The 12,845-nt window shown below is 40.5% G+C and overlaps 1 protein-coding gene across 1 annotated transcript; it reads right to left on the bottom strand.

The window, feature by feature from the left end:
- Position 1: 1 nt before the first annotated feature.
- DCLK3 (doublecortin like kinase 3) lies at positions 2 to 12,220 on the bottom strand (the record flags this gene model as incomplete). Its single annotated transcript, XM_008633945.2, has 4 exons — positions 10,337 to 12,220; positions 2,124 to 2,256; positions 1,061 to 1,228; positions 2 to 102 (listed from the first exon to the last, which is right to left on the bottom strand). Coding segments are annotated over exons 1-4 (1,998 nt in total), but the record flags the coding sequence as incomplete, so codon positions are not given.
- Positions 12,221 to 12,845: the final 625 nt, after the last annotated feature.

Here is a 12,845-nt window from a genome sequence, read left to right on the forward strand (position 1 = left end):
TTTTCCCAGCTGTTCTGATCCAGGGGTGCTGAAGTACTTGCCGTGCTGTGTAGCGCTTCTGGGGATCCACTATCAACAGCCTGGTGATGAGGTCTTTCGCTGCTATTATGAAAGAAAGCAAAGGAGAGAGGGGTGAAGCACAGTGGTGTGATGATCCTGTGCAACATGCTCTAGGATGACCCTGCTCGAGCAGGGTGTTTGAAACACATGACCCACCATGGTCACTTCCAGCCTTACCCATTCTGTGATGGTGACAGTTATACCCACAAAAAATGTCCTCCTTATTTTTTTCATTAGTTTTACCATGACTTCTGTGACTATCCCCAGGAGCTATTCTAACAACTGGCGTTAGAATTAGTGACAGGAGATATTAAATCTCCGTGACTGATGTCATTCTCCCCTTCAGAAAGACGAGAAAGTGAGGGTAATTTAATCTCAAAAGCATGCTGAAGGCATCAGGCTAAGTGTTCACATTCACAGGAATGGGCACTGGGTATCTCATTCCTTTAAGGAGCATAAATGTTGTAAAATGCTGTGGAATGTGTTCTTTAAAAGATTGTACGCAGGGTGTAAAAGAATTTTAGGGTTTCTGATTTTAAAGAGTGCACAAAAGACACTGTACTAGCCTGTAAGAAGTACAAAACTACTACGTGCAGACCCCATTGTTGTCAATAGGAAATCCACACTGTGTTCTGCAGGGCAAGGATCTCATTCTCAGTTTTTGAGATTTTTGATAATATCTTTAAAATCTAACATAACCCTTGAGATTATTTTGGCACCTTTTTCTGCAGTGACATATAAACAAGATGAGGAAAATCCTTGCTTTTTCCTAGAAAGGGAAGAATCAAGGACTCCATTAAAGCATTCAGAACTAATATGCAGAAACATAGCCATCTATATTACCAGAGGACTAAATTTACATTTAAAGCACAGATTCACACAAGAGAGACCTGTAAAACACCCCAAGCTGATCAAGCTCACTCCCCTGAAAAAAAAAATTTTCCCACTTCAGGGGAGAAGACTGCCATTTCTCAGATCTGCTACAAATGCAGAATCTTACCTGCAGAAATATTGTCCCAGTAAGGGGATAGGAACTCGTAGTGACCCAGCTGTATGATCTGAAACAGCTCCTCTTGATCACGGTCCTGACTGCGAAAAGGGGGAAAACCGCAGAGCAGGATGTAAAGGATCACACCAGCTGCCCACATGTCTACTTCAAGTCCATAACCTAAGGAAGAAGGGACAAACGGTAAGTCTTGTTTTAGAAAGAAAACTCACAGCTGCAAGAGAACTGCTTCTTGGAAATAGAATGAAAAAGAAACACAGGATCTCTGCTCAGAAAGATGAGGTCAGAAAAAGAATAAGTGGCTGGTACACCACGCTTACAAGCTGCCCGTTATTAGCTACAGCTCTCACAGAGTCTGTCTTTTCCACAACATGTTTCACAAACACCGTCTCACAAGGCCAGTGTCAACTGGAGACTAATTGAGAAAACACAGCACATATTTCCAAAATAGTCATCCTCAGATTCCCTTCAAGAAAGAGCTAAGACTGCCAAGTTTCCATTGAAATTGGATATAACTAGAGATGTGCAACCCAGCTCCGCAGAACAAAAGCCAGAAATAGATTTGCTTGAGTCACCAACAAAACTGACTTCTTTCCAGGTCTGAATCCTTTTGGAGATGAAATCTTCAAAATTCCTTGTAATGAAAAGCATGTTTTGGATAGTTACATAAATTTAACATACATGTTCACAATGATTTTGCAGCATCAGGGGCTTTGGAAAGTTGTTTGGATTACAGTAATGAAATGGGGCTGGCTACTCTTAGGTTGCAACAGAACTTTTGGTCATTTTCCCACTTTAGCAATCATTATCTATGATATTTTATGGCTTATCTGCTTAGAAGTCAGTGTTAGCACAGACACTAATAGTGAAAATATAACTGATGTCATGCTTGTGTTTGTTAGAAACTAACAGGTTTGCTTTCCCAAATTACAGTGCTAGCCAACCTCCTACCCTGAAAAGATGTATCAGTAGGTTGAAACATTCTGGACTATTTCCATTATTAGAAAGTCCAGCATAATTGTAAGATTTATGACAAATTATAAAGATATACACTCACCCTTCTCAGCAAGTATTTCAGGAGCAACGTACGTTGGTGTTCCGCAGACAGTAAATATGGGTTTTGTAACCTGCTTTGCAAGGCCGAAATCTGCCAGTTTCAGTGTAGTAGATTTATCTGCGTTGTGCTGAACCTATACCCAAACAAACAAACAAAAAAAAAATATATATATTCATATATGTTTAATCCAGATGCATTTTAAAACAGCAAAATATAAAGGAAGCAGAAAATTAAACAGAAAGGAATTCTAATAATAGTACTAATAACGGAAACAGTCTTCAGAACATGGCTCTTTCCCCCCATATACTAAGAGGGTCTATTTAAGAGGATAAGCAATTATGGAAAAAAGAAAACTTTGCTCTACAAACTCTGGCACACTGCAATTTCCAAGAAATTAATAGAAGGAACACAAAAAATAGCCAAGTGTCAATTAAATATTATTATTTCCTCTTGAGAAAATAAACGGTTCTTTTTCCCTAGGAAAGCAAAGAAGAATGCTGTGGACATCTTTATGCTTAAATGTAAAGGGCCCAGGTAAACCACTGATTTTATAGTTGCGTTTTAGCCCCAGACAGCAACCAAATACCACATAATTGCTCAGTCACTCATCCCCCTTCTGCCCAAAGCAGGATGGGAAGGAGTATCCAAAAAACCTTGGGTTGAGATAAGAACAATTTAATAAATGAAACAGAAGTATAATAATAACAATGGTAGGAATGGTAACAACTGTAATGAGAAGGGGGGCAGGGGGAGAGAGAGCAAGAGAAAGAGAGAGGAATAAAACCCAAGTAAAACAAGTGCTGCACAATACAACTGTTCAGCCCAGCCCATCCCCCAGCAGAGACCAGCAACTCCTGGCCAACTCTCCTCGGTTTATTTACTGAGCATAATGTTCCATGCCGTGCAATATGCTTTTGGGTCAGCTGCCCTGGCCCTGCTCCCTCCCAGCATTTGGTACACCTGCTACCTGGGAGAGCATGGGGCACTAAGAACTCCTTCACTTAGGGTAAGCAGTGCTCAGCAGCAACCAAAACATCAGTGTGTTATCAATGTTATTCTCATACTAAATCCAAAGGACAGCACTGTACCAGCTACTAGGAAGAAAAAATAACTCTATCCCAGCTAAAACCAAGACACATGAAAAGTATATCTCCATCATACTGGTCTAACAACAAAAAACAAACCAACAAAAGCTTTACATTCTTTCCAAATTACTCTGCTACTCTACCTGCTGCTCTGAAACTAGATTAGTAGCGGTCACCACACAGCAAGAGCTGAAGAAATAGGTCCATGTATACTGACCTCCTAAATAGGCCTTTTCAGCAGTTCTCATCTCCTACATCCACCTGGCAAGTAGTCAAAACACTTTTTCCAATTCTAATTTTGTATGCACTGGTCTTTAGCATTACTTTATAATGCAGTTAATGAAGGGTTATTTTAAGAAATGAAATATGTTAATGACATAGCCAGTGGGATCGAGCGCACCCTCAGCAAGCTGGCAGACAACACCAGGCTGAGTGATGAGTCTGAAGGATGGAATGTCATCCAGAGGTTGAGCCTCATGAGGTTCAACAAGGACAAGTGCAGGTCCTACACCTGAGCTGGGGCAATCCCTGGTATCAGTATAGACTTGGTTATGGATTGAGAGCAGCCCTGCGGAGAGGGATTTGAAGGTGCTGGTGGATGAAAAACTGGGATGAGCTGCCAATGTACAGCTACAGTCCAGAACGCCAACCATATCCAAAATAATGTGGTCAGCAAAGCAGGGGAGGGGATTTTGCCCCTCTGCTCCGCTCTGGTGAGACCCCACCTACAGTGCTGCATGCAGCTCTGGGGTCCCAGCACAGGAAGGAAAAGGACCTGTTGGAGCAAGTCCAGAGCAGGGCCAGGAAAAAGGGATGGAGCACCTCTCCTGTGAGGAAAGGCTGCGAGAGTTGTGGTTGTTAAGCCTGAAAAAAAGAAGGTTCCAGACAGACCTCATTGTGGCCTTTCGATAATTAAAGAAGGATGGGGACAGGCTTTTTAGTAGGGCCTTCAGCAACAGGGCAAGGGACAATAACTTTAAACTGAAGGACAGTAGATTCAGACTAGATACTAGGAAGAAATGTTTTATGGAGGGTAGTGAAACACCAGAACAGGCTGCCCAGAGACGTGGTAGATACTCAATGCCTGGGAACATTTAAAGTCAGGTTGGACAAGGCCCTGAGCACCCTGATCTAGTTGAGATGTCCCTGGTGATTGCAAGAGTTTGAGCTAGATGACCTTTAAAGGTCCCTTCTAACCCAAACCATTCTATGATTCTATATTCAAAGGCCAAGTCATAAACAATGCAGTAGTATAATTTTAAAAATCAGTGTGTTTTATACTAGTGACTGACACTTAAATATTCTTTGAGAGGTAAAAAATGTCATTAATTTCCTTTAAATGAAAACCTGTTTGTCTCTGGTACTATGGGGAACGGATCAGCAGCTAAAATGTCTAAAAAAAAGCCAAGGAAACCTGGACTTGGTTTTGAATGGACAAACTGGAATATAATGTGACAGGTATACTCCATGCTTTAACCTCATACTTTGCCATCAGACACCACTTAAGAAAGCCAAAAATTCAGGATTGTCTCTATCACCTGATAACTAAGGACACAGAAGGGATGAAATTTGCTCTTGTACATTACAGTTGACTAGTCCCCATTTATCATCTTTATAGAAACTGTAAGTACTCATCCAATTTTGATTAAGCAAAATGAGTTTGGACTTTTTGGTAGAATTTTATTTCTTTTTAAGAAAAAAAAAAAGACAATACAAACTAATACAGTATAGCTTACTAATCCTTTTTTCCTTCTTTATAAAAAAATCACAATACAAAACTGGCAGGAGTGACCGATGTCCCAGAACATGGCCATTCAGAAGGACCTCAACAGACTTGAGAGACAAGCAGGACAGAACCTTTTGATATTCAACAAAAACAAGTGCAGGGTCTAGAACCTGGGCAGGAATAACCCAGGCACCAGTACAGACTGGAGACTGACCTGCTGGAAAGCAGCTCTGCAGAGAAGGAGGCCCCAGGGGACAACAAGTTGTCCATGAACCAGCAGTGGCTTTGTGCACTCTTCTAGTTTTGATTAAGCAAAACATTTTGAGGTGTTTTTTTTTGCTGCTCTTCCATGAAAAAGTATTCCTCAGTGTGAAACCAAAATTAAAGTTTACTACAACCATGAAGTCAAAACTTCTGCAAGAAGAAGCTAAAATGCCACAGCCATTTTCTCTATTATATTAGGCAACTATGTGACAATCTTCTGCCATCATGCACTGTGGACACAAACTGAAGAAAATGGCAAAAAAAATTATAAAGGTAACACTCGCTTTCTAGAACAACATCTATCTATAGAATTTATATTCTAATAGGGGTAATAGTGGTAAGATGTTACAAAAATTCACAATTGAAATGCTCAATTTTATATGCAATATGAAAGTATGAGCATGAATTTATTTTCCTATTCTATATATATTTTTTAAAATTATATAACAAAAGTATGTCGTATGGAATTTCAACTACCCTGCATGCTACTGTGCTAAGACAAACAATACTAAAACGTTCATATACATTTTTAGAAAACAGCAGGGTGGTGGGAAGGGTGGAGAACACACTGGCCTTAATCCCAGTCCCAAAATCTTCAGGAGACTGTTGTACTTTTGTACTTTTTCTTTTCTGATGCCAGACTCCTAATCTCCCATTACAGCACAAGGTGGCAACACTGCACCATCTGTTCTTTCAGGACAAAACCACCGCGCTTTCATTTTACTTAACAACAGAGCAGGTAGGAACAGCAGGCACGGTGGGTATATTTTCACAGCTTTGTGACAATCTCTTCAGAGACACCATGTAACCTGTCAGCAAGCCTAAAAACCTCAGCCCAGAACTTCTCAGCAGCTTCACTAATGCTTTTGCTCAGAACAATTCAGAGTCAGCCCAGAGCATTCTCTTCATCCCCTTCCTACCCTCCCATCTACCTTTCCATCACCTGGCATCACCTTGAGCATGCAAATATGCTTCACTGTAGAAACAAAAGCTTCACGTTATTTTCAATCGTTCCTCGGGCCAGACTACTTCCTCACAGCAGTATTACAGAAACGTACAACCTGCTCAAGAGAAATCTAACCTCTGACATCTACAGTATGTATTCCATGCAGGGGTGAGAACAAAGCAAAAATAGTGCTGCCTGCCTATAGACTTCATCGAGGTAAGAAAGACCAGTATTCGATACACTTTCTACAGACAGCAAATTTAGGCCATACAAATACTTATGTCCTTCAACTGCAAAGCACGCCAGCATCTGGTGGTCTTGCACTAAAGGTAGTCAACTGCTCACCATCTTCTCAAAGACAGATGATTAGAATATTGTCTGAGGATTTCTAGCTATCCCAGCCATACAACCAGAAGATTACAATATAAGGCCAAATTCACCTTCAAAGAACGGAAAAAAAATAATCTTTCGCCTTCTCTCCTGTCCATGGATGACTCCCAGTACTTAATGCTCGTTTGATTTCGTATCTACCTTGTTAAATCCATCAGTGTGTTTAGGATGATGATTTACAACATTAGTATTTCTCTGTATGCACATGCATATGGTAGCACAGATTCTTCTTATGGACATCATGAAAGCCAGTTAGCCCATGTTACATTTTGTACATTGGAAATAGACAGAGCTTAAGAAAAACTACTGCTTACACATTTGAGTTTCAGACATCCCTTGCTGCTAAGTAGAAGAATCTCTGTGAAAAAGCTTACAAAAAATTCCCTGTGTAGGTTTAGCATACTGAAAGTTATGACAGGTAAGTGGTTAACCTGGAGTTTGCCTCACATGAACTCGGAAAACTGGCAGTGTTTTGTATATATGTAAATACTGTGGGAAAATGGACAGTGCTTTGTATATACATAAATAGTGTCACAAAGTTCAAGGGCAGAAAAGCTATACTTGAAGTTCTCATATATACATGAAAACTTGAGAGACAGAAAAAGGGGCAGGGGGGTAATCTCAAATGCATAAAAAGCTATAACATTTATGAAGTTGAGTGTTAAACAATTATCACATTAGCATGTGAGGAGAATGTACAAGGTGGTGAGTACACAACCACAAATACAGCCCCCTTCCTTCCCCCTAAAAAGGGGTGACTTTGTCTCTTTTACAGCTATAACCTGGAAAAACACCACCACACTTTGGGCATTAATTTCTCACTCAAAAGTGAAGAAATGCCAGCAGCTGTAGAGTTAATCTGTCCCTTTCCTAAAAACCTTGAGAGCAAATCCTGCTCCACGAGATAGCATGAAAGAAGTGACTGTCTTCATTTGTGAGACCAAACACACCACATTGCCCATCCTTGGCAGCAAAGGTTTTCTTGCTGAACACCTAGTCCTAAATGAGGTGATTCTGTTAGCAGATGGGAGGGAGTCGTAGCAGCTGTCTTCACACCAGCTGTCAAACAGATTTTGTTTTTGTAGCGCAAGTCACCACCCTTCTGCCTCGCAGCTATGCTGCAAGGAGCCTGATCAATGTGGGAAGACACAGTAGTGAAAGAGGGAGGGGAAAAAGCAGAAAAGATTATGGTGGCCTGGTACAGAAGTTTATAACTAGAGGACAGTTCCGTAAAAGAAACTGAAGTGCAGTGAACTAATAATTAAACCAGGTTTCCAACTTTCTCCTGTGTCAATAATTTTACAATTTACTAGACATCAAAGCATATTTCTACCTTTTCTTCTGTGGGGACAGAAACTGTTTTCCTTCTTTCCCCAATTGCTTATTTTCATGAAACTTATGGAAGTATTTTTTCCCAGATTGCTGCTTCTCTGTCATCTCTTATGACAGTTAGCCAATATGTTTATAAGTCATTAGGAACAGGGTTAGATTCTGACACAAAGCAGGTTTAGAGTAGACATACACATTTCCTTAGTAAAATAGACCAAGGATCCTTTCCCTTCCATTTCCCATTTGCTTGAAGTAGATAAAGAAATTACAAGGTTCACCTGACCAAAAGAAGACCCAAAGTAGGACAAACAAGTCAACAGCCTAAAAGTACATATCTGTATTTTGACCTCTGTGTACAAAGTCTAGGTAGAACAATTCAGATTTAAACATCCTCAGTATAACAAGAGGTATCCCACAGAGACATCTCTGCAGGATGCTAGAACTTGAAGCACTGTGCTTCAACTCCCACCAGCTGCAGATGAACCCACAAAATTTGCTTCAATACTGTTTGTTGCTGTTCAGCACTGGCTGATGGTAAGATTAGTGGCAGCTCTCCTTCCTACTTTAAAAAAAAAGTAGGTGTGGCGGCCTCTCCCCTCCCTTCTTCTCCCCCCCAGCCACTCTAAAGAGATAGAGGCAGCACACTAAAAAGCAAGAAAACCCAGAATCTTGCTCAAATGGCCTGTATTTGTAGGAATACCTATTAGATAGCAGGTGACCTATCCAATACTACCAAGAGCTTATAAACTCATTTGCATGGTTGAAGAGACTTGCTTTTCAAAAGGATGCTTTGTGCACATGGTATCTAATACAGGTGTGCACAGAAAATCAACAGCAAGGTGAAACTAGAACAGGTAAAATTTTATCTCCCATAGTGCTTAGGTAACACTGTTCTTGTGACAAAATACCTACAGTCTGGGAGCTGCTCTGTCCTTGAAAAATGTATTCTGACTTTCAGAATGAGCAACATGATAATTTCAGTGCTACACAACACTGCCACTGCCCAGCATTCTTTGTTTTGCTGTTCTGTGAAATAAATGTGAAAACAACCAGAACAGACCTTTATCTTGCCCTTGTTTGCTTATCTACATCACTGTGATGATTATGTATTATAGAGGGAAATGAAGCATCAGATCTCAGGTGTTTCACATGCACTAGCTTATTTTCAGCAAATGAGAAGGAGGAGGACCTGGTTCATAATGGAAAACCAGCTTCCGGAAAAAGCCATGCAGTTTTAAGTGAAGTTTTGTTCAAACTTTGTGCAAATGAACCACAAAGGCAGGGCCTACAAGCCCACTTCTTCCTGCAAACCAGCCAGTTGCATTCACTGCATTCACAGTTGCATTCATTCTTTTGTTTACACAGAGATCACATACCAAAGACTTTCACAAAACTAAGCAAGATTCATAGCAGGACCTAGTATAGATGCTATTGCTTAGTTAAAAGGTTTGGGCTAAACCGTTCCAGCCCAGCCTTGTGCAACCTCTGCATTGTCCTTGAGGCTACACTGCTGCTTTTCTCCAGAAATTCAAACTGATCTCTGTGCAAAATTAATTCTCTTAAAAGCACTGAATGGCCCACAGGACTAAATAATCTATTACTTTGTTTGGCTAACCATGATCTTCCACAAAAGCTGATCAAATCCAATTTGTTAGAGACTGGCAAATACTTGCTATTTATCTGTTTTTCAGGAAATTTGGAACCCTAATACAAGACAGTAACACACAGCTAACACAACTTAGGGAGAGTTGTTTACTGTTACAGTTCTACAATGGGTATCTTGTAGAGTGTCAATACTACAAACATTTCCATGCATATTCACACATGTGAGTAACTCAATTGACTTCAGTGCTGCATGCAAAGAATGCAGCCTCAGAAATGTGATGGAAACAAGAATTTGTCTCTTTGGCATGAAGTTATGATCTGAGCTGACTTTAATGCTGTATTCACCAAAACATTTTACTGTCAGATTATTTCAATCAACTGCATAATAATTCTGCTTCTAAGAAAATAAATTGTCACAAGATAGAAATCACTATACTAGAGGACTAGCACAGCAGTCTGCAAGACACGCAAATGCAGTGGACAAAAAGTCCAACAAATAAATAAGATAAATCAGCAATTTTAATAAATTTCAGTCTGCAAGGAAGATGCTTTTTGATTTATCATTGGACACCTAAAAGTCAGATGCTAAGTAACAGGTCTGATTTCTGAAAAATACAAATGCTCGCTACCCCTGATAATTTTTACTTGAATACCTTTCTGCAACCACTGCTATCTGCAATGCACAGCAGATCTATGTAAAGCAAACTGCAATTGTAATTTCACTTCAAAATTGTATCCATTTTTCCAAACAGTCCTGCCACGGCACATTATTTCTGCATGGGATTTGCTTAAAACAATTCAGAAAACCATAACTGAAAGGAAAATAAATTCAATTCCTGCACATATGCAAATGTTAGACAATACTTACCAAAAGATTCTCTGGTTTTAGGTCCCTGTGGACAATGTTCTTGCTGTGAATATAAACCAGTGCTTCACACAGGTCAGTGATCATGACAGCAGCATCATGCTCCGTGAACTTCACACTTTCTATGATTGCATCAAATAAGTCTCCTCCTGGGACATACTCCAGGATTAGGTAGATCTCAGCCTCTGTCTCATACACCTCAATTAAGCTTACTATATTGGGATGAGAGAGACTCCGAATAATCAGAATTTCACTTTCCATCATGTCCTCCTTCCCCTTCAGTTTGGATTTATCAACAATTTTCATAGCATAGATCTGATTGGAATCACAGTGGCGACATTCCTTCACCACTGCAAAGTTCCCATCCCCAATAGTTCTGCCAATCTCATAGTGTTTTTCCACATCAGTTCTGCTTTTAATGGCATACCTCCGGCTTGTGCTTTCCAATCCCTGAGCTTTGCTGTCTTCTTTATTCACTCTGCGCTCCCCTGTTTTTTCTCGTCGAGTCATGTCACTCTCTCTACATGTGACATTCCCCTCTCTTCTGACAGCTTCCTCTTTAGACCTTTGTCCCTCTCTGCCCTCCCTATGTGTTTTAGACATTTTCTCAGCATCCCTCAGAGTGTCTTTCTTTAGCCAACCGCTTTGGTTCATTACACAGCTACTTCCATTATCTTCCTTCACTTCATGAGATAGCTGTAGCCCTTCTACAGGATTCTTCCTGATTTTTACTACTTCCTTCCCATGGTTTTCATGCTTCTCCACATCCCTTTCTTTCTCAATGCTCCTTTTTTGCTTCTCCAGCCCTTCATTAACAATCCTGTGTAGCGGCTTCCACATCCTCCTACTGCCATTATCTTTCCAGCCAACTTCCTCACCCTCCAGACAATTTTCAGAAGATTTTCGGCAGTTCCTGACTTTTGCATTTCTTTCTACATGGTACCTCTGACATGCACCTGCGTTCAAGTCTCTGTTCTCAAACGAGGCCTCAGCCTGCCTTTCCCTCTGTAACTTTTCTCTGGCCTGCCTTTCCTGTTCACACTTCTCACACCTCAGCACCTCCTCCGAACTCTCTTCTAAGCCTTCCTCAGAACTCCTCTCATGGTTAAGGTATCTTTCACTTTCTCGTGTTTTTCTAGAAGGCTTCACTCCAGGCTCACCACTCCAGCTCTCTCTAGTCCACTTTTTTTTGGTTCTCATTTTTTCCTCTTGCTTTGTCTTGGCTTGACTTTTTCCTTCGTGTCCAGCTACCAGTTGGGAAGACAAGCCATCGCTGCAGTTCTTGGTCATTTCTGTCTCATCAAAGCCACTGTCTACTTTCGAGGCCTTGTCATACAGCCTGCTCTTCAGTTTTTGGGACTGCTCCTCATTCTGCTGAATGGCAGCACTGCAAGCATAAGGATTTTCAGGATAAAGTTCTTGTAATACCACTTCCAGATCCTTCACAGTGAGGGGCTCCCTTCCCATAGCTATGAACGCATCACCTTCCCTGAAGAACTCAGAAACACTTCGGATTTCTCTGCCTCTCAGATTGTACAGCTTTCTCACACGGTCATTCTTCCAACGAGGAAATCCCAGAGCTTCTGAAATGTCAGCCATCAGCTGCTCAAAGGTCTGGACTGATCTCTTGTTGAGAAGCAAGGTTATCCTCCTGAGCGTGCGGCCGCCAGGTTTCACCACTGTAATTATCCTTGGCTTCACAGGACTGTGCTCTGAATGTATCGTGTGAAAACCATTGCGGGGACTGAAAAATGAGGACCTGTGGCTGCTTTCACCCAAACACGGTTTCCCATAGTTTCCACGACCAGCAGGAGGACAAGTCCCGTGTAGTTTCCTCTCTTTTACTTTTGAGCCTGCATCGTGTGGTGAATGGTCCAACAAGCCTTGGCGTCCTAAGGCAAACAAAAAGCAGGCTATCAATTATTTTGCATCATCAGACCTTTTGCAGCAATAGTTTTCTACATGTCAGTGCATGTGACTTCAGAGAGTAGGGGTAGGTGACTTCAAGGCTCATAAAGAACTTTTAACTACCACTAAGGAGTATCTCCACATAGTTGCAACTACAAACATTGCCAAGTTTGTGAGAAAATTTAAATTAATTTTGTGACAGGGGAATATCATTAAAAAAGTAATAATATTGAACACAAACAGATCTTTTTTCTAAACCTTCATATCTTTCAGAAATCCTCAAAGAATAGCAGAATTGCATCCAGATTGTTTAGCATTCTCTTATTAATATATCTCCCATAAACTCACTCAATTCTTTTCTGAACCCAATTGCAATTTTGGCCTCTATAAACCCCATGGCAACAAGTACCACAATTACACTGCATGAAGTAAAATAAACTAATTACTTGTGTTTTAAAATTACTACCAGATGGCACTCTGTGTGCAACCTTACATTTTTATAAATAATTATCTCTTCTTCATTTTCCCTGCACCTTCTATAGCAAATTAAATAAATGAAATTACACATTACTTTTGCTGTAATTTTTACAACAATTTTATAGGT

This window comes from Corvus brachyrhynchos, unplaced genomic scaffold (assembly GCF_000691975.1).
Source record: "Corvus brachyrhynchos isolate BGI_N302 unplaced genomic scaffold, ASM69197v1 scaffold94, whole genome shotgun sequence".
Lineage (NCBI taxonomy): Eukaryota > Metazoa > Chordata > Aves > Passeriformes > Corvidae > Corvus > Corvus brachyrhynchos.